The sequence below is a fragment of the Anguilla rostrata genome, chromosome 2 (genome assembly GCF_018555375.3).
Source record: "Anguilla rostrata isolate EN2019 chromosome 2, ASM1855537v3, whole genome shotgun sequence".
Classification (NCBI taxonomy): Eukaryota; Metazoa; Chordata; class Actinopteri; order Anguilliformes; family Anguillidae; genus Anguilla; species Anguilla rostrata.
The window spans coordinates 3802172-3823574 of NC_057934.1; the positions used below are offsets into that span (position 1 = coordinate 3802172).

General features: G+C 47.7%; 3 protein-coding genes across 5 annotated transcripts in view; 1 reads left to right on the plus strand and 2 right to left on the minus strand.

The window, feature by feature from the left end:
* Positions 1–132: 132 nt before the first annotated feature.
* LOC135244020 (small integral membrane protein 26-like) lies at positions 133–1027 on the minus strand. The gene is made up of 2 exons (XM_064316216.1): positions 733–1027; positions 133–477 (listed from the first exon to the last, which is right to left on the minus strand). Exons 1-2 carry the CDS (start codon positions 869–871, stop codon positions 302–304), a joined length of 315 nt encoding a protein of 104 aa, XP_064172286.1. The 5' UTR covers positions 872–1027; the 3' UTR covers positions 133–301.
* Positions 1028–2093: 1066 nt separating this feature from the next.
* On the minus strand, positions 2094–14910 carry sec23b (SEC23 homolog B, coat complex II component). Of its 3 annotated transcripts, none has more exons than XM_064316153.1 (19): positions 14770–14910; positions 12734–12959; positions 11527–11584; positions 11313–11399; positions 10490–10726; positions 9353–9435; positions 8532–8676; positions 7821–7979; positions 7117–7232; positions 6692–6815; positions 6518–6598; positions 6140–6229; positions 5915–6021; positions 5337–5490; positions 4899–4976; positions 4378–4539; positions 3955–4041; positions 3255–3476; positions 2094–2890 (listed from the first exon to the last, which is right to left on the minus strand). In XM_064316153.1, exons 2-19 carry the CDS (start codon positions 12952–12954, stop codon positions 2801–2803), a joined length of 2301 nt encoding a protein of 766 aa, XP_064172223.1. In that variant the 5' UTR covers positions 12955–12959; positions 14770–14910; the 3' UTR covers positions 2094–2800. The 3 variants fall into 3 exon arrangements, with proteins under 3 accessions (XP_064172223.1, XP_064172230.1, XP_064172241.1); XM_064316160.1 differs by having other exon boundaries at positions 14645–14785; XM_064316171.1 differs by lacking the exon at positions 14770–14910 and adding an exon at positions 13540–13809.
* Positions 14911–16575: 1665 nt separating this feature from the next.
* The window catches only part of LOC135244004 (coiled-coil domain-containing protein 85A-like), a 29797-nt gene continuing 24969 nt past the window's right edge, over positions 16576–21403 (plus strand). Inside the window, exons 1-2 of the mRNA XM_064316182.1 lie at positions 16576–17322; positions 19145–20111. Of these exons, the coding sequence (XP_064172252.1) occupies positions 17077–17322; positions 19145–20111 (1213 nt within the window). The 5' untranslated portion in view covers positions 16576–17076. The remainder of the gene's footprint in view (positions 17323–19144; positions 20112–21403) is intronic.

Sequence of the window (21403 nt, forward strand, 5' to 3'; positions counted from 1 at the left end):
CAGATGCTAAACAGAGGATTGATTCCTTCTTCAAATTCTGGATTATGAGGGAAGCTCTTGTTCTTCTGCACCTAATATGAGGGAAGGCCATATTGTATTTGCAAAAAAAAAAAAAAAGATATATTAAAAATATTCTTCACGAACAAATGACCCCTTTTTAATAAAAATTACATCGTGTATATTTTTTTGAAAACAGCTGTTTGAAACACAATATACTTTTTGTCGTTAGAATTTCAATTAATTATGGGCAAAGCAAAAAAAAAAAATACAAATGCATTCTTTTGGCATTGAACATCACTTTTCAGTCGCTTTCCACTGTACTTTCAGGACCCCCATTTAGAGTTTTCAAATAATTGAAAAGTCTTGTAGAATAAGGAACAAAATTCTCCTTGTAAACGACTGTGGTTTGGGATTGGAAGCCCTTTGGTTTCCCCTCCTGCTCTTCTGTCGAAAATTTGTCCACGAGCAGTTCTTCGTCTGCAGAAACAAATTCACTTTAATTAATCAAACTGAGTTACGGATCACACAGCACACTCCAAGCTTTCAAAATGAAGGACATATTTATCAGACACACGAACACATTACATTCAGAACTGTTACACTTGTGACGTATGCCCACGACAGCTTTAGAAGCGACCATTAATATTAAAATAAAAACCTTTCCAAGGTCAGTGATCGGACGTGGACTTGCTAGCTAATTACCACTGTCATAGTTAAAAAACTAAACCGTACCTTCCGTATTTTGCGGCTTATCCTCTTTCTCCTTGCGAAAAAACCGATAGTATCCGCACGAGCCAATCACTGTCCAAACACCTATAGCGTATGCCATCGAGGCGCGCACGTTCCATTTTTCTAGGTTTTTCAGAATCATTTTCGTTTCACACAAGTTCCACAAAGTATCGGCCTAACGCAGGGATCTACGTATTTGTCATATTACCGAAACATATTCATGCAATCCTACCGAAATAACAAGCAATCATCGGCATTCAAGGGCGCAGCCATCTTACGTTTACTAAAGACCGTCTCATTGGCTACGTAATGCGACGTAAACCGAAATGCGTCATGGTTATTCTTATTCTTCACATTCCTATCTACCCCAGCCCACTACTGAAGGTTCACTTAGTATTTTTTGTCTGCTTTTCTTAATTATTATTGCATACTGTATTCCCTGTTTCACAGAATTTACACGACATAACATTACACAAGCTAACACACACTAATACCAAACACGCACACAAAGTTGTATTCTTATGTTTATTCGTTTGTTGTACTCATACTTTGGCATGTATGCAGTAATTGTAAATGTAATGCAGGTCATGCCAATAAACCTAATTTACATTTGAATTATTTTTCGTCCTTTTTGTTGTCTGCCAGCGAAATCCTACCTACACACATTTGCTACCACCTACAATGTCGGGAGGATGAGCAGGGCGTTATGCAATCCATCTACTCGAAGTGTTCAGTGTTTTTTTCCCCGATACAATTAGAACACAGCAGACTTAATGGGCTTCTAGAAGGTACCAGTTTCTGGTGCAATGCAGAAAGTGCTAAAAAATAAAATAAAGTAGCCTAAAACCCCAAATTCAGTGACTGTCCTTCCCTCTTGGTATTCTGTAAAAAAACAACGCAGGGGCCAGAACTGGTAAGCAAGCACCTACTCAGGGAAGATCGCACTGTTTCAGTAGTCAGGTAACAGGAAAGGTGACACCATCTGCTAGTGAAAATGCAGTACAAAATAATATAGCAATATATAATCTCTGGACGGTGTGTTTTGAGAAGGTCTTCATTAACTAAAAATATTCTAGGAAAGCCACCTTAAATTCTATCCTTTACATGAACACGTGAAGCCATCAGAATTAATAATTCAGGCTACATATGAATTAGAAGCAAGATATTAAAGCCAATTGATCCTTCCGAACCAGTCTAAAGTTGAGCAGCACAAAGTCCCATTTTCAACACTCAGTGAGTATCAAGTGCAAATAAATGCTTGGTCTGGCCAGCTCGCTCTACCCAGCAGAATGTCCCCACGGAATTGAACAAAAACAAAACCGCAGTGGTATAATGCTTACAGCACACCACTTTGTGAAGAGGCATTTGTTTTAAGTAGAATTAAAATTTAATGTAGGAATAGATTTTACAGTATAAACAAACACAGCAGAAGTCAGGAGTGATGAACAGTGAAATGTTTTGGAATGTACAAAATGCAAATGCAGACAGTCAATACGGTTTTACAGCAGGATTCAGTTCTGGGCACAAAATGGCGCCGGTTTACAGCTCCAGGAAAATTGCAAGCGTTGCTAATGTCCTTCACTGACATGTTAGCTTTCAAATGTCCTTTATTCTCAACAGTAGTTTAACTGACAGGAACAGATTTGCAGCCATCAGAACATTTTCTATCATAATTATTTTGCGCAAGGATGAATCTAGCAGGAAAAAAAAAAAAATATATATATATTTAAAGTGTCATCAGCAGTTAATTTACCTGCCTACTGCTTCTTAGGACAAAAAAAAAAAAAAACAAACAAACAAAAAGACAGACAAATGCAGTCGTTTTAGCAGGCACGAGAGAATGTAAAAAATCGGCTGATGAAAACCAAACTAGCCAAAACAGCTATATTAAGGTACCATTTGGCTTTTGGGGGAGGGGGTGTTAAAGGTTACAGGTTAAACATGATCCAACAGTCTTTGTGTCCCATTTTTTAAGAATGTCTTGGATTTGAAATGCTTAAGTGTCCCCGTGTTAAAAACGGTAAACTTCATGGTCCCATCTCGTCCTTCATGGCAGCCCCGGGCTGGGAGCTCAGGCCGCGCTGGACACCGCCAGCTTCTTAAGATGATCCATGAACACCTGGAGGCTGACGTCATCTGTGAGGATAGGGGCTCCGGTCTCCTGTGATTGGAGGAGAAACAGACAGAGCACATCAACAGCAGAACACACTGAAGTAGGCGGCAGTGTAGCATTATGGGTAAGGAGCTGCAGTGTAGTAAAAATGGGGAGCTGGTCTTGTAACCTAAAGGTCACGGGTTCGATTCCTGGGTAGGACACTGCCGTTGTACCCTTGAGCAAGGTAATTAACCTGCATTACTTCAGTATATTACCAGCTGTATAAATGGATGTAAATTGCTACGTAAACAATTGTGTAAGTCGCTCTGGATAAGAATTTAAAATAAATAAAAAGTTGAATGATGAGTTTATTTGTAAGAGAAGCGCTGGCTGTGGAGCGCAGCCACAGCAGCGGGGCTCGCACACTGACCTGGCCCCAGGAGTACAGGTTGTTGTGGGTCTGGGACGGGTTGACTTTGGACAGCAGGAAGCGGGCCTGGGAGCCCCCGTGCTCCGTGTCGACGTAGCGGGGCATGGGGTGGCGCGCCTGCAGCAGCTCCTGCGCGTCGTCCAGCGGCGCCTGCAGCAGCTGCTTGAAGTTCTCGTACTCGGGCATGTCCTGGTACCCGGCCTTGCGCCACTGGGCGATGGTCTGGGGGGAGAGGGGGATACGAACGCGACACGTGAGCAAAGACACTCGCTCGACAACAACTTCACTCAGGAAATGACAAAGAAATGCTTAACAGTGGTACAGCTATTTAATACATTAAGCCAGGCCTGCCCAAGCCCTGCTCCTGGAGATCTACAGTCCTCCAGGTTTTCACTCCAACCCTAACAAAGCACACCTCATTCAACAGCTATAGCAGGGCTGCTGTAGTTCCTGGTGATCTACCATCCTGGAGGAGTACATTTTAATGCTAATTTAACACACCTGAATCCAATAATTATCAGCTCAACAAGATCTCTAGCTGTTGAGCGAGGTGAGCTTTGTTAAGGCTGGAGTGAAAAGCTACAGGACGGTAGATCGCCAGGAACAGCGCTGGGCGTTAAGCACTTTCCTAAGCTGAGGTGTGAGTGTTTTTAAAGCTGTAAAAGGGCCTTAAAGGAGGGCTTTCCACAGCAATTCTCACCTCGCCGTGGTAGATGACCAGCTGGAAGAAGGTGTCCATCAGCAGGATGCGATCGGGAAGGATGCTGCTGCTGTCCAGGAGGACCGGCTGAAAGAGAGGAGAGTGAAGAGGACAGTGAGCATCACTGCTACACAGCGCTGTACAGCAAGGCCGAAAGGTCTCCTGTAGGACAGCGCTACTCTACTACACTGACAATAAGAACCTGGAGACACAATACAACAGGGCTCCAATGCTTTGAGCACTCGCGCTACGAAGTCCACAACACAAACTACTGATTGGTTCAAATGAGCCAATGATTGAGAGTACACTGTAGCTCCACCCATTACGGGTTCACAGAGCCTCACTCTCATAGCTAATGAACAGTGCAAGGGCTTCACCCTGGGTAGTGTGACACGAGGAATTTGGAGCGGGGCAGGGCCGTACCTCGGGGGGGCCGTAGAAGGAGTAGGAGTACAGGATGGGCTGGATCATAATGAGCGACTGCGTCAGGTCCTGCCGCACAAAATGGTGCCTGTAGTAGGACGACTCGTCGGGGCTGTTGTTGAACACCTGGAGGAACGGCGACCTCCTCAAGTGGAACATGAACTGCAGACGAAGCAGGAAGGGAGCGGACATCGGGGTCATTAAGGCTGCGTTTCACAAAACCACCACAGAGCTCACATTTCATTGGCCAGTGCCACAGAGCTCACATTTCATTGGCCAGCGCCACAGAGCTCACATTTCATTGGCCAGCACAATAGACCTCACATTTCATTGGCCAGCACCATAGAGCTAACATTTCATGGGCCAGCTTGCAAAGACTCAAAGTGGGTTGAATGGTGTTTCTGGTTTAAACCACCTCTCACTGTATGACGGTGCAGTTTCCCACTCCCTCCATTATCACTCAGCCACAGTGCCCCCAGAGATGAGGAGGTCACATGGCACGCTGCAGGGCAGGGGCTCACCTGAGGATATAGCGACAGGGACTCGGAAAGCCGGAAGGAGCTGGGCTCGTCCTTATTGAACTGTCCGAACTTCTGACACTGCAAGCAAAGAACAATTCCAGAAAATTCCATTAAAAACAAACAAACAAAAAAAAAAAAACTATTCCAGAACTTGATTTAGGTTTAAATGTATCTGTTTCATACTCGTTTTTTTTCTGATATTGTTGCTGTGCTGTAATGCAGTTATCCAGCTAACTCAGTAATCCTGGGCCCCGTTGTCACAAAGCAGGATTACCGAGTTAGCTGGATAACTGTGCAGAGAAAAACCCCGATCCCTCCCAAACCTGGAACACGGACTGAAATAAAAAGAGCCGTTCCGGGTTTTACTCAGCGCAGTTACGCAGCTAGCTCGGTAATCCTGATCCGTGAAACAGGGCCCGGGTTCTTAAAGGCGCTCACCAGGCGGATGAGCTGGCGGTCCAGCCAGCGCAGCACGTCGGGCCCCTCCTCCGACTCCGCCCGGAACACGCCCATCCGCGCCATCAGCACCGCCGCCGCCTCCTGGTCGAAGGACGACTCGATGTGCTGGATCTGGGACTGGGCGTCGGCCCAGCTGCGCGAACGCGGGGGGAGGCAAGCGGGGACACGGTCAGGGAACGGAAAAACGACGCGCTACCCATCGGCATTCACACCAGTCAAAATCAAACACTGCACCCGCTACGCACACCAGTTACAGTGTACCTGTGTATCGTTCAGACACGTTAACACATTTACCTCCACACTTCAACATATGGCAGGCTAAATATTCCTAAGAGGTTCATACCACAAAAAATATATTTGCCCATTGAGTGGGTCATGGAGTCATTGTGAACCAACCCCATCTTAACTCAATTCTAGCTCATTTTAAAGGCCACATAGGGCATGCTCAGCCAAGGCACTCAAGCTTATAACCAATCAGACACAACCACCCCACTTCCTGTTTGAAAGGCAAGCAGAGGTAGTCATAGTGAGGGGGGGGGGGGGGGTAAGAGACTCACTTCCTGGCCACGGTGGTGACCCTGATCCTCCTCTGCGTGTTTGAATGTTGGTAGTGAGTGACAAACTGGATGGCCCCCCTGCCCCCCTGTGGGATGGGAGCGTTGTGCTGCAACGGAGAACAGAGCGGGGGGAACGTGAGGAGGGCGCCCAAAATCACAGCCCAAAACATCGCTGCCCCCAGCGGGACGCTACATCCAACCCCGTCCACTAAAAGCTCCAGGTACCTGATTGACCACCTCGAAGTACAGCGCCAGCGTGGTGGTGGGGCTCAGCCCGCAGATCTTCCACTGCGTGGTCCCGCCGATGCCCATTTCCTGCCACGCGGGAGAGAGCCAGAGTCAACGAGAGCGCAGTCCGCAAACGCGCAGCAAACGCATTCACAGGGAATTGTTGCCAAAGTGCATGTAAATAATAAAAATGAAAAATTTAAATGAAATATTTATATGCAGCTACATTAAGCTGTTCAGAAACAGTTTGCTTTAAAGGGCTTGGATTCAAAAACGCACATTATAAAACATTATTAAAGGCACTGCACACAGTGCTGTGATTCTGAAGAGCGGGGGTGGAGGGATGGGGGGGGGGGGGTGGGGGGGGAGACTCACGTTCTCCGACACGCAGGGCCCCTTGGTGTTGAGAGACACGCAGGGCCCGATGGCTCCAGAGACCTTCAGCTCCCTGGACATCTGGAGCAGAGCAAACACAGATTAAGCGAGACGAAAAGGCAAAGTGCAAAGTCCCCGCAGGACGTGGACGGGGGCAGGCGGGTTCGCCCTTACCTTCACCTCCATGGTGCCCCCGAACGCCATGCGGAACTCGCCGTTGTAGTCCTTGCTGAAGACGCGCTGGAAGGTCTGCTTGAAGAGCGACGTGTTGAAGGAGTCCCCCATCACAATGTGGCCCCTGGGAACGACGCGAAAACCCCCCCCAAAACGTGAGCAACTCGTACGGCACAACACGCAAACCAAAGGCTAAACCTGAACTACACTGCGCTCCATAGCAAACATATACGGTGCTGCATAGTCAGGAAAATATCAAAACGTGCTCCTTGAATGTGTATTTATTGCATGATATGTTCATGCACACTCTGACCAGGCCTAGTAGAGCGAGGACCACATTGGCACAATGTAATGTAACGTAAGATAATGTAATGTTACATAACATAACGCAATGTAACGTTGTGATGAAATGAGCTGGTTCTGACCCGGTCAGGTTGGAGCAGCACTTCATCTCCAGGAGGCCGGTCTGGTCCAGGGCGCAGGCGTAGATGTCGATGCAGTGCCCGTTGACCGCGGCGCGGTTAGCCAAGGCTTCGTAAAACTGCGGAGAATGACCAACCAACGTCATACACACACACGCACGCACACACACACAAGCACGTACGCACACACGTGCGCACAATTACCTGCACTTCCGCGTAAAAAAAGGACACGCCTAAAAATGGAATGTGAAATATGCGAGAAAGAGAGGAATCCCTGGAACTCCCTGCCGTGTAATCAATGTAAGTGAACGCCCGACTTCAGAGGTCATGTGACCCGCCGAAGGGAAGCACCCATAAACATCAGTGGCATTAATCCCCGAGGCGTTTCACACGACCTTTGACGTTTGGAGGTTTAGCACCGGGTGTAATTTAAGAAAATAAAAGCGGTCAGACTGCATGGCAGTGATGCCCTTTTGTGGCTAAAAGAGGCACCTGAACATTGATCATTTGTTTTATGGCCCTGTCATAATGAAAACAAAACCTGTCACACCTCACGGCAGTGCTGACTGTCATTGTGGTTAGAGGTGGCATTTGAACATTGATAATTTGCTTCATGGCCCTGTCCGAATGAAGCACCTGCTCCCCAACGAGGTGCGGCTGATGTAACCCTGAGCAAGACGCCACGCCCGCACCGCCGAGCCGCTCACCTTGGTGGCCTTCTTCAGGTGACGGGCGTTGTCCTTCTGGATGTCGTGCCAGGAGCGGATGGGGGTCTTCAGCTCCTCCCCCACCACCATGCCGGGGCCCTGGGTGGGGGGGCCCCCGGTGAAGACCATCACACGGGCCCCTGTGTTGGGGAAGGTGCCCTGGAGATTTGGGGCGGAGAAGAGAGCTCTGGTCAGGATGACAGTGACATCTAATGACACTGAATCAGTACAGTATTGGTTATGAATGTGCCACCAAAAACAACCACAGAAATGTTGAAATAAAAGCATGGATTAAAATGATTCATTATAAGAGTAGGCATACAAACACCTTTACGGCTAAAAAAAAAAAAAAAAAAAAAAGAAGAGATCTAGGATTTTTAAAAAATGATCTGGAGTGCAATTACCCTCTAAAGGGCTACAAAACCAGGCAGCGGGTGAGAAGCAGCGATATAGTTTCTGCTCGTTACACAACGACATCGGCGCTGCAGCCGCTCACGGTGACGACGAAACGCGGAGGCGTAGCACAGGCAAGCAAGACCAGGCCTGCCGCTTTAAAAAAAAAACCCGTTTCAACTGCCAACCGTTTACCGGCAATACTGCAAGGCCACCGAATACCGAATTCCCCACAAAAGCTTTGCCCTGCTCTGGCTAACGCGCGGCGAAGCTAATGCGCGGCAAAGCTAACGATCGGTAACCGTGGGAGGGTCTCACCTCCAGCAGGCCCACGGCGATGGACAGGGCGATGCCGGTGGAGCGGAGGGGCCTCTTGCCCTGCGGGACGGGCCAGGGGTCACGCTGCAGCTCCCCGAGCAGGTCGGTCAGGTTCATGTCCACCTTGTGCACGGGCTGCAGGAACCTGGCGTGGGCGGGGGGGAGGGGTGGGCGTTACAGGGGGCACTCAGACCAGGCGCTGCCCGCTCTCTGCCAACGCTATGGTGTGTGTGTGTGTGTGTGTGTGTAACTAATGCTGCTGTGGTGTGTATGTGTGCGTGTGTGTAGCTAACACTGTGGTGTGTGTGTGTGTGTGTGTGTGTGTGTGTGTGTGTGTGTGTGTGTGTGTGCATGTAGCTAATGCTAGCTAACGCTGCTCAGCTTCAGCTGCCAGCTTTACTGGGGAACTCCAGGCTGCCCTGTGAGACGTGTCTCTGGCTGGACTGCGTGTTCATTCAGTAGTGTACTGCACCAGGGCTGCTGGGCTCCATTCAGTCAGCAGTGCAGCAGTGCAGCATTATGGGTAAAGAGCTGGGCTTGTAATCTAAAGATCACAGGTTCGATTCTCTTGTAGGACACTGTCATTGTACTCCTGAGTGAGGTACTTAAGCAGCATTGCTTCAGTATATATCCAGCTGTATGAATGGATGCAGTGTAAATGCCGTGTAAATGTTTTGTAAATCGCTCTGGATAAGAGCATCTGCTAAATGCCTGCATTGTAATGTAATGCATGAAGATTTTACATTCAGACTGACTGAACTAAAATGGGAACTCAGGTGGGTAATAAAATGGCTGCAGACAGGGGAGGGACGGGGCCGTACCTGCAGGCCACGGCAGTCTCTTGATTGACAGGCTGGCGGCCCTGCGGTCCTTGCTGCGTTGGCTTCATCAAGCCCAGCATTTCCTGTGGAACGCAGAGACGTTTAAACGGAATGCAAGACACGCACCTGAACAACCACCCAGTCAAGTGAGGACACACGAGGGTTACACGTGATGCACTGGGACAGGTGAGCTGGACTGAACTCACGCGCGGAATCACGCTACCATCTCACAACCAGCTGTCTACAGCTAAGAGACCAGCTTTCACATATCAGAGCCGAACTTCAACCCCAAATCTAATTAAACCAGTGCTGCCCAAGTCACAAACTGAAACATGTAAATACTCATAGTGTCCTGGATTCGATCAGGATTTGTTTGTGAAATAAAGGCAACTATTTTTTATTCACAAGCAGAGGTATGCGCTGTGCTAAGTTAATTTAGCCGACAGGTGAACTCACCAAACTGTACCTATGAATAATCATCTTTTATAAATCTAAAGTTTTCATTTAATTCAGGGTTCAGAGTAATGTTGACATTATTTCACCCATTGAGTCCACTATGGACAAAGTTTCACATGCAGGTTTCAAGACACCTGTGAGTTGATCCCTCTGGCTCTACCAAGAAGATCTTTCTACTTGTCAAGATGCATTAGTGAGTCCCTCTCCATTTCCCCCAAGACAAATACTCTTTTCATACTTCAGCCACTTGAAACCGGTTCAATCTGGAAACCTGACAAAACCCGTTTTTTTTTTTTCATTTACTTTTTTTTTAGAGGCTCAGTTGTGTTTTAGACAGTAAGATCACTTATAGCAGGGGAACAAAAAAAAGTAAATCTTAAGATTTTTCCACATTAGAACAAACACTGGATACCCTAAGAACTCTGACTAAAGGACATAGACATTCAATAGCACATTTATTGTCAATTGAGCATAGTTTTTCCACTGATTCTTCGAGTTTTAATTCAACACTTGGGTGTGAATGGGGCATTAAATCTCTGTTCTACCAGGTGGCGCATCTTGTTAAGGCACTGTTCTAAGGCATGCCCCACAGCCTAAATAATACATTCGGGTCATTTCAAACAGAGGAAAACCATATTAAAATCTTTTTTCTTTTTTTTAAAGCAGTGTGTGACCCCTGACCTGGATCTGCTTGGCGTTGAACTCCTTGGTGCCCCGGAAGACGTAGCTCTTGGCGATGCCCTCGCAGCTGAGCTCGTGCACCTGCACCATGCGGCCGAAGGTGATGAGGCCCACCAGCGCGTCGGGCGGGAGCAGGCTCAGGGACATCTGCAGCGACTCCCGCAGCGCCTGCAGGTCCTCCTCCTCCAGGCAGGTGTCCACCACGTACAGGAAGATCAGCGGGGTCTGGGGTCCGTGCTGTGGGGGGGGGGGGGTGTCATCATCAGTCATCATTACACTATGTTTATTTGGCAGGGGCTTTTATCCAAAGCGACGTACAAAAGTGCATTTCATGGCCATGGACAACTACAAAACACAGGTTCAGTAAGATACGATACTCATTTTGTAAAAGCTATTTCTAGCCAAGAACGCAGTTTAGTTCACACAGTGAACACTATTTCAGTGTCCACATCAGGGATCTTTAAATCCTGGGGGGGTTGGGCCACAGTCTCTTTGCTTTTCGGTGAGCTGAGTCACTGATTGGCTAAAGAGCCCACGCACCCCTTTTCCAAGCCTAAAACGGCCTCCCAACTGAAAGGTAAACCTACAGATTCTTTGACCCTTCAGGGCTGTGTTTAGAGAACTACTCCTGCCGAAAAGTTACACAACACATGCGCTTTAGCAGCTCTTATCGAGGAAGACGAGCACGGTGTACTTTATATATCATCTATTTACACAGACGGGTATCAGCCGGAGCGGTGGCGTCGGGCTCAAGCGCACCGCGGCGGTCAGTGACATCACACAGCTCGGCGCGTAGTGACATCACACAGCTGGGCGCGCTTACCTGCACGATGTACTCGATGGTGGAGAACTGGGGCATGAGCTCGGCGGGCTGGTTCACGTCCGAAATGCCCGCGTAGGAGGGAGGGAACTGCCAACGTCAAGAGCAGAGGAGGAAACGGCAGGTGAGGTTACGTAAGAGCGCGGGGCGTTATCGCGACATCGGCGTCGGCGTCGCCGTCATGTGAATGGAAAGAATTCCAGAGCATCATACTCACAGGGTTCCTCTGGAAGCAGAAGTTGCACGCCCATATTTTGGCTCTGAAGTCGACTTGACTAAAAAAAAAAAAAAAAAGAAAGAGACAAAGCGATTGATAAGGAGTCCCCAAACTGGCAAGCAGAAGAACAAAAATAAACTCAACCTTCAGATAAACCGCTCAGAATATCAGAGGACAGGAAATTCTTGCTCGGCTCAGGGTGTAGTCCTGCAGGCACCGTCTATCTCTCTGACACATTTAGACGTCATTTACATTATGCCACGAACGCTCTTGCTCAGAGCAATTGAAACAGCGTAAGTGTTCTTTTCATACAGTCCATTCCTGCCGCTGGTATTTACTGAATCAACGCAGGACACGTTGCACAGGAGTACAATGGTAAAGCCTCACCTGGGAATCAAACTTGCAACCTCTTTACAAGCTATGTTCTCTACCCACTGTACTACACTACTCCTATGGGGCAACAGTAACGCCTGCCACATGAGATGAAATAATGCAAAGTACAGTGACGCAATTCAACTTAATTTCCATTAAATAGGGATATTTTAACCAAAACAAACCGCAATGGCCAAATTACCTTTTTATGTACCTTTTTATTTCCCCATAAATTAGCAAAATTCTCAAGCTTAACTTCCCATGGATTCTTTCCCCGAATGTTTTTGGGAATTTAGCTGAAATTTTACAACCCTTTGCAACACTACTTGTAAACGAAAGGTTGCAGGTTTGATTCCCAGTTAGGACACTGCTGTTGTACTATTGATCAAGGTTCTTAACCTTAATTACTGCAGTGTATGTCCAACAGCATAAATGGATATTTTGCCAAATAAATGCAATGGTTGTGCCAGGTGCTCTGGATAAGATTGTCTGCTAAATGACTGGAATGGAATACTACACAATAGGCACACTCTAGAACCTATTGTTTTCAAGGGGGTGTCCATAATTGCAGTATTAACTCCCCCACCCTAGGTCCGTGATCACTATCTACCCCCCCCCCCCCCCCATCACCCCACCCACCCCCAATACACACACACAATTGCCACCCTTTTTAACAGGTGCTGAGGTTTCCTTTGGATGCCTTTGAGCCTGGGTTGGGGGTCCCTGGATCAAAACCAATTGAAACCCCCTTACAGTAGAATGCTCTAGAATGAGGGTTGAGAACCGGTGAACTGGTAAACGCACACACCCCACCCCACACCTCCCCGGTGCTTACCAGAGCGGGTTGAGCACAGCCTTGCAGTTAGCCCGGCTGCAGAGGACGGGCTCGTACTGCACGGGCGGCAGGTCCGGTCTTTCCTTCAGCGGGGTGAACAGGCAGGAGACCGGCACCACCAGCCGGGTGGCCTCCAGGCGACTCGAGGGCCACAGATTCCAGCTGAAGCGCACGCCGTCCCTGTCCTCATTCTGCTGGATGAACTCCTGGTACGTTGCCATGAGGGCTACACGGAGAACAGAGAGACGAAGATAAATAAAGCGTTACGCGCATTAAAATAACCTAATTCAATACGCCGTCATCGTTAACGCGACGCTCAGTTGGAGTTCACTCCTCTTGCGCTCGGAGAGCAGTAGGGTGGACAGGCTTTCTTTGATCAATGAAACGATCAATTAAAGCAGGGCTCCATGCTGACATTTTTTTTCCAAAGAGGCACATGTGCGCCGAAGTTGAACATTTTAAGAACACACTAATGCACCCCGAATAGTAGATGTGCTCCTAAATTATTTCTCCAGTTAGCACGCATTGCTTTTCACTTGCAAATGTGAAGCACCCCGAGCACCGTAAAACCGTTTAAAGCAACAGTTCACACAGTGTGTGCACCTCTCCGGTTGCCTGTTTTAAAGTGAAAACAAAGACCATCCACCCTGCATCTCTCCAAGGGCAAGAGCTACCCTAGTACTCAGTCGACATTTGTAACGATTCATTTATGCGGTTATCGCAATTAGAACACCAACTGAGAACAAAACGAGATTCTCATTTTCATCATATATAAAAATGACCCACTTCCACTTATGAACACATACCTGTACCAGAAATTGAGGTAATCACAAAAAGACGAATAACTTAATCCGCTGGAGCGCGTTGATGCTTTATCTGTACTTAGCAGAGTCCGTCAGACTGTTTTATAGTCATCACGCCTTAATCGTGACGGAGGAGGACTGCAAGTCAACGTCAGGTAAACCTGCTTGACAGGTATTTGTGCCTGAAAGATACGTGCATATATTCATATGACTACTAAAGTTAGACCAAGCACGCAAACAGGTCACACCCTTAATCTAAAAGTGTTAAATACCACTGCTTTAATTTAACTGGCACTTTGCCAACTAAAGTTCATTTGCTGTTAGTTACCGTTTGTCAGTTAGGTAACTTTCAGCAATGTATGTTGAAACACATGGCTATTAGCTTAACTCAGATCTTTAAACACCCAGCACATCTTATCTGCTTTTTTCGCTTAAGTCAGCAAACCTAAAATTGACCCACTGATGTACACTTTAGCGACATCTAGAATAATACGGTCAATACATTGATTAAGCAACACAGAAAGAATCGCTGGACAAATGCAACGTATTTTTGGCTGGGATATCTACTGACACTAACAGAACCAGGGATATTATTCCATATTTGCTAATATGGAAATAACTACAGCAAGCTTCGATGATGTTTGCTTACGAAGTTAACAGTGGCGTTAAAAATATTAAGATTAGTACTGCTTGGTGATGACATTTCCAAGCCAGCTATCCATTAGAGAAGCTGGTTCCTCACTGTGTCAGAAAGAGTAAGTTTACAGTGAATCACTCGTATTGTACATAAATTGGCGTCCAGAAAGCTCTTCGTCTATCAACTTATGTGGCCAATTACCAAGATAGCTAAACTAGCATCAGACATTTTCGTGGTCGTAAAAAACGTACTAAAACGACTGCTAGCAATGTTATGGTTAATTCTCTGTCCCAGATATAACTTCCACGTCCAAATTCGTAACGCAATATAAAGCTAACATTATCGTAGATGCAATGCGTTAGCTAGCAATTAGCACTAACAACATTATTTTCCAGTCGAATGCTTCACAGGAAAAGCCCTAGCACCCTAGCTAACTAATTCAAAGGCACTTGAGCAAAGCATTTGACCTACCCTGAAATTAAGAACAAGCGACGATGGAGAAATGCCAGAACAGAAAGGAATGTAACTAATTTTAGCAACGAAAATATCATACATTCAAAAGTTACAGATGGATGAACAAAAATGTAACACGATACCTTCAGAATGAAAACGGTGCGGGTGCGCCGGTTCCTGTTCTCTGGAGGAATGACGTGTTACTACAATCTGAGCTCCACCCACACTGCCATCGCTGACGACGTACAACCACGTAGGATCCAAAGACCATCTGCCAACGCTCACTGTACTAATCCTGAATATGTACAATAGGGCGTACAGTACGCTACACGGTCTCCATTATTTTTCTTCACTGCGTCTGTGTAAACAATGTCCGAATACGTGTATGTGCACACTAAAGTAGGCTGCCATCATTACCTTATTACGATTATATTGTGTATTAAATTATCAATTTATAACCAGTTTGGAATAGCCCTGATTTAGGGTGACGCTATGCTCCCTAATGCCACAGACATACTTTTTTTAATCAGCATACACACTATTGGTGCATATGCATATATTATTCATCAATAAACAATGAACTCAAATCTAGAACGGGGCAGCTTGTACCCTGATCCAACCACGCGGATAAAAGAGCGAAACAATTTCATTTCACATTAATACACTTTCAGTTGATGAAAGTGTTAGATGTCAGTCTTTAAGTTATGACTTTCACCTATACTCCAGTACGGTAGATGGCAGTAACGCATGCAGGCAGTAACAAATATACAGACCGATATGAATAAGAAGACCTCGCATGACGCCGTTTTAACGAAGCCCGCCACCTAGCGGTTCTTATCGTGACTTAAGCAACCGGATACTATGAGCGCAATGTATTACAGTGTAGCTTAAGTAAACAGGTGTGATATTTTTGGCATAATTGCGCAATTGGGCTATTTTTAGTTCTCTTACCTATTTCATTATAATTTTGTTTCTGCAGCTGAACGATGTGTCTTTCACGTATGATCAAGAACAGACATAAATATGCCAAAACGAAACTAATTTAATCATTTTTGCATATAATTTAGCCTGGTGTGAAGTATGTTATGTTCACACTTCCGAGAAAGCATGAACATTTTTAACAAAATGCATTATTTCATTATAATCGGGGCAGACGTTTTTGTCTGATTGTTTTTACTTTCGCATTGTTGTGAAGTGGTCAAGGCTAGTGCCAACAGTTTATGCGCAGCACATACCCCCCAATGAATTATTGATTAGAAATATTGACCACCGCACATTAATGGGAATTTAGTACCTTATTTTGCAGTAGGCCTAATTAATTTTATTACGTGTATACATACAGCTGTAAATCAAGCGTGGAAAACTAAACTGATAAAGATAGTTTCATGTAAGTGAACAGTAGCCTAACTCATTGACTCGGTGATATTCCAATTCTTTTATGGTAGTTCTGCATTCGTATGTCTTCCAAATAAACTGAGTTGTATAGTGCACACATATAGGCTACTGTATATATTCACTTACGCCACCCATATAGATTTTTATTATATTTTTGACGTATAGCCTATATCAGGTTTTGAATGACTCATCAGTATGACATGGAGACAAACAAAACAAGTGTTTTACTTGGCTATTTAAAAAGAGCAAATGTTTTTCCAGTGCCTCACAGTTCATTGTAGGTAGGCTACGCATACTCTGCATTTTTTTCTATTCTAAGATGTCGTGATATTGCTATTGAACCGCATCTTGCTGTCATGCGTGAAGCCAGGGCGACACATCTGTCAGCTGTAACGTAACAGGAGGGGGAAAACTGCATTTTAGTCCTGCAGATGGCGATGGGCATCAACTCATTCCTTGCTCATTCCAGCAGCGAGTGGAACTGCCGGGGAGGGAGGGATAGGGAGAGAGGGGAGAGAGAGAGAGAGAGAGAGAGAGAGAGAGAGAGACTGCGTTATCCCACCGCGGGCTACGCTTCTCAGTCGCTGCAGTCACGCTCTCTCCCTCTCTCGTGCGTTGCAGCCAATGCTCTACTCACCCCAATGCACTGGCGAAGCGCGCTCTCAGGAGAGCCTGTGCACGAGGCGGGAGGTATGCACGTCAGCTGCCCGCGAGTCAGTGAGGGTCTCTCTACTACCGGCTGCACGCAGACCCGGTAGGCTAGGAAAATGAAATAGAAGTCACTAACTTGCAAGGGCAATATACCTGCTCCCTTTTGGAACGACTGGAGATCTTTATTTTGCCTTTCATTTCGTATAAGCTGTTGCACTGGATTTTCCCAATTTCTAAATAACGGGAGCAAAAATGGATTTCGAGGAAAAACCAACTGTACAATAACGTTAAATTGCACAATTTTATTCTTGCACAACGACTTGGTCAGGTGCGGATGCTGAGGTTTGGTGCCTTGATTTAAAACATTTTATGTCAGTACTTTTGCCGGAATTGGAATTATACGCATGGAGAAGGCTACGCCGCCACAGTCTCTGGTTCAGCTGACGATGTCCAAGAGCGCCGAAAGTCCGGCGGAGGATATCTCCAAGCTGTCGGACGAGGATCTGTTGAAGTGGAGCAAGGAGGACCTTGTGCGGAGACTCCGAAGGGCGGAAGCTGACAAGATGAGTATAATTTTGGAACACGGGAATTTGATCCGCGAGGTGAACCGCAGCCTCCAGCTCCACCTGAACGAGATCAGAGGGCTAAAGGTAAGGGACACTTCTGCAAGGTAATGGGTGTGAACCCAAAAAAAATGGTATCCACGGCAACTTCAGTCTGCTTTTTCTAGCGTACAACTGTCGAACGCGCAAAACCACCGCACAATTGCGCTTTGCCTCGCGTTATTTTAAAGTTCATCAGAGGGACCGATTCATCCGAGACAATGTAATGCTGACGTCATTTGAAAGTGTGTGCATATGCGTGTCTTGAACAATATTTTGCATTTTATGAATTATGCATGGTTTTGCATGCATCACATATGAGCTAACTTGTAAAGAGAAGCCGAATAAATAATAAATTATGCGTCAAGGAAAACAATAAAGCCTGTACGCTGTGTCAAATCTTGGCTGTAAATATGACTTGATCCAAGACCGGCTTATACCTACTAGCTCCTACACACACACACACACACAAAGAGAAAAGTTTAGGTTGTAGCATTTGTCAAACGTTTCTAAGCAACAGAACTTCTAACCAGGACGTTGTAGGTTCAGTTCATAGGAAGGTTGCCATCTGCACACTATTTAACCTATTATTGGTTACGTCAGGAAATCTCAAGCTGAGGGTAAATTGGTAGTATAATAATATAATATAATGTTTGCCATGTCACTGAACATAAGGCTGTCTGCCACACAATAAAATGTTCACTGTTAAACAAACCCAGAGTATATCTGACGTCGGCAGAGTTCATTCTATGTTACTTTGACTCATATAAACTCAACTAGAGTTAAATTAACACTGAAGACCTTAGCCGTGTTTTGCTAATGATATCCTAGAATGCTGAATATAGGGTTGGGCCATAGAGCTCGTGATTATATACCCCCAGACTCGCCCACAACGTCCCACCCGCAGCGTCTGTGGTGTGCAGCCAGCTGAAGCAGTGAATTACTGACCCCCACGATGACTTAGCAATACATTCTGCGTCGTTTTTTAAAAAATCCATCAAGGCCACAGGAAGACAGATTTTCAAACCAAACCCTGCCTTCTTTGCCAAGCTTTACCGACAGCTGCATGGCTAAATGATGAGTGAAGAACACATGAAAGCGCTAACAGTTCCTTGCAGACTTTGCTTCTCAACAGAGGTGAATTAAGGACCCAGGGTTTTAAACCTGATTCATTACAGAAGGAGATACTTGGGGTAGAATGAGGCATGTTGGATCTCTGACACATTGGTACTTTTTGGCCAATACTTTTTCGGCTAATTAGACAGCCTGAGACAGCAGGTCCATAGGCTGGCCCAGAGCAAGTTAAACATGGAGCAAATCCAAGCCGCAGGCTGACTAAAGCATTCAATGTCATAGCAAATTGTCAAATTTCAGACGAAAGATATGACCTGGCATGTGCTGAGTGTCTCACAGACACACATACATGTACACAGGCATACATACTGCATGCACACACACATGTACTCAGACATGCACATGAACTCATATGCACTCACCTACACATACACATACACACGTGCACACACACACACACACACACACACACACACATGCACACACTCTGACCTCCATCAGTACTAGTCATAGTCAATACCCGTCACTTACAGTCACTTGAACTTACATACACAGAAATTACCACAGATTACCAACACAGAGTGTTTTTGATCTTATTGCTGCTGTGCATTTTCCGTCTTTCTGTAATTAACATTTAAAAGAGCGATGGGTTAGTCCGAGTCGGTATTTTCTGTCCGCCACAAATGACAGGTGTTCAGGCGAACGGTCGCCACGCGACACGGTAGGGCGAGGTTAACGCCTCTCCTCCGAAACGTCAGCGCTCACCGCGCGCCCGTCTCCTTCCCCTCCGACTCAGGACGTGAACCAGAAGCTGCAGGAGGACAACCAGGAGCTGCGCGACCTGTGCTGTTTCCTGGACGACGACCGGCAGAAGGGCAAGCGGGTGTCGCGGGAGTGGCAGCGGCTGGGCCGCTACAGTGCCGGCATCATGCGCAAGGAGGTGACGCTCTACCTGCAGCGGCTGAAGGAGCTGGAGGCGCGCCAGGAGGAGGTGCTGAAGGAGAACCTGGAGCTGAAGGAGCTGTGCCTGATGCTGGACGAGGAGAGGGGGTCCGGCGGGCCGGCGGGGGGAGGGGCGGGGGGCTGCCGAAGCTCCATCGACAGCCAGAGCAGCCTGCTGGTCCCCGGGGCGGGGCTCCTGCGGGACGTCGGGGACGGGAGCAGCACCTCCAGCGCCGGGAGCACGGACAGCCCCGACCACCTGCACCACAAGCAGCAGCTCCCCGACCACCTGCAGCGGGGGCCCCGCGGGGCCGGGGGCCCCGGGCTGTGCGGGGAGGGCCCCTGCCCCGAGCACCCGGGCCGGCTCCGGAGCACCAGCCTGGACTACCCCTTCACCATCCCGCCGCCGTCCCGCCCCCGCTGCGGCTCCGTGTCCAGCCCCGACCACCGGTCCCTGCGCGGCCACAGCCCCGAGAAGCTGGGCAAGGGCTTCGGCCGCCGCAGCCCCGAGCAGAGGCCCCCCCACAAGCTCCTCCTGGGCTCCTGCCCCGGCAGCCCCGAGCACTACCCCAAACACCGGGGCGGCGGGTTGGGGAGCGCCTGCGGCAGCCCCGAGCCCAAGCAGTCCCTGCCCGGGACGCCCGACCACCACCAGAAGGGCCGGGTGGGGCTGGGCAGCCCCGAGCCCCTCAGGCACCAGTACGGGCCCGGCGGCGGGGAGCACGTCAAGTTCGGCAGCCCCGGCAGGGAGGCCCCGCAGAGGAGGCCCGTGGGAGACGAGCTGTCGCCGCATCACCGGAGCCTCTACAACGGCATGAACGGTGGGTGTGGCCTTTCGCAATGGGTGTGGCCTTCGCGGTAGGTGTGGCCTTTCGCAGTGGGTGTGGCCTTTCGCGGTGGGTGTGGCCTTTTGCGGTGGGTGTGGCCTTTCGTGGTGGGTGTGGCCTTCGCGGCGTAGGGGTTCGAGGCTCAGGGCTGACTGGGCCGCGATTCGTCTCTCTCTTCCTGTCTGACGCCCGTCTTCCCCTGTGGGAATGGCAGAGGCCTCTGCAGGTGGCTCAGCTTACACACACACACACACACACACACTTACTCACACACACACACTCACATACACTCACACACACACACACACACTCACACACACACAAATACACACACACACACACTCACACACACACACACACACTCACACACACACACACAAATACACACACACACACGCACACACTCACACACACTCACACACGCACACGCACACACACACATACACACACTGACACACACACACACACACACACAAATACACACACGCACTCACACACACACACACACACTCACACACACACACACGCACACACACGCACTCACACACACACACATGCACACACACACACACACTCACACACACACAGCTCACTGATGCCATTTGCTCTTTTGCTAGGCTCTTCAGCTTCGAAAAGCATTTAAAGCGCATCGGCGAGAGAAATCGGCGCACAGATCCGGTGTAATTTAAAGGTGACACAACGTTAAGGACAGAAATCAATGTGGCCGTGCCATTAAGATCCATTACTGAGAATTAGCAGCGAGAAGAGAAAAAAAAAGACCTCATTTCACAGGCTTCTTATCGCTTTTAAATGTTTCACCATGTAATTGATTTTGTAGCCCAGCTCCCTGTGTTATTGGAGGCAGGGAAAGAGGATTGGAACGAGATTTTGGAAGTTCTCATTTCCTCCTCCTGCACGTTAGACCTGCAAGCTGCGCTAAGGAGGTTCCCTGTGCTCGGGCTGTTAAATTATTCCGCGGGCCAGTTTCTGCAGGGCTCTGTCATGCGGAGTTTTTTGCGGAATCCTTGCGATGCCGGGAAAAATGAAAAAATATCACAGCATCGGCCGGGGCGTGTGCTCTCTTCCCCTAAGGTGATGGGTAATGATTTTCCTGGAGAAGAACTGCTGAGTGGTTGAGTTGACTGGAGCCACAGGACATACTCCAGGAGGTGAACTACTGGCCCTGCCTTCCCTGGCAAAAGAGTGAAAACAGTGGCGTAATAGAGTTAACCCAATGGTCTACTTTGGGAGTTTTTAACTCCTGATGTGCGGTCAAATGACCCTTT

Bases quoted from the DNA above. Each gene is read 5' to 3' on its own strand.
- sec23b (XM_064316153.1), bottom strand. From the start codon at position 12,954: ATGGCAACGTACCAGGAGTTCATCCAGCAGAATGAGGACAGGGACGGC. The intron at 6,816-7,116 runs GTCAGAACCAGC...CGTCGTTCCCAG, and splicing joins TGCTGCTCCAACCTGACCGG to GGGCCACATTGTGATGGGGG. The intron at 4,042-4,377 runs GTACGGCCCTGC...CCTCTCTTTCAG, and splicing joins CCTTCTACGGCCCCCCCGAG to CCGGTCCTCCTGGACAGCAG.
- LOC135244020 (XM_064316216.1), bottom strand. From the start codon at position 871: ATGATTCTGAAAAACCTAGAAAAATGGAACGTGCGCGCCTCGATGGCA. The intron at 478-732 runs GTACGGTTTAGT...TTGTTTCTGCAG, and splicing joins TAAGCCGCAAAATACGGAAG to ACGAAGAACTGCTCGTGGAC.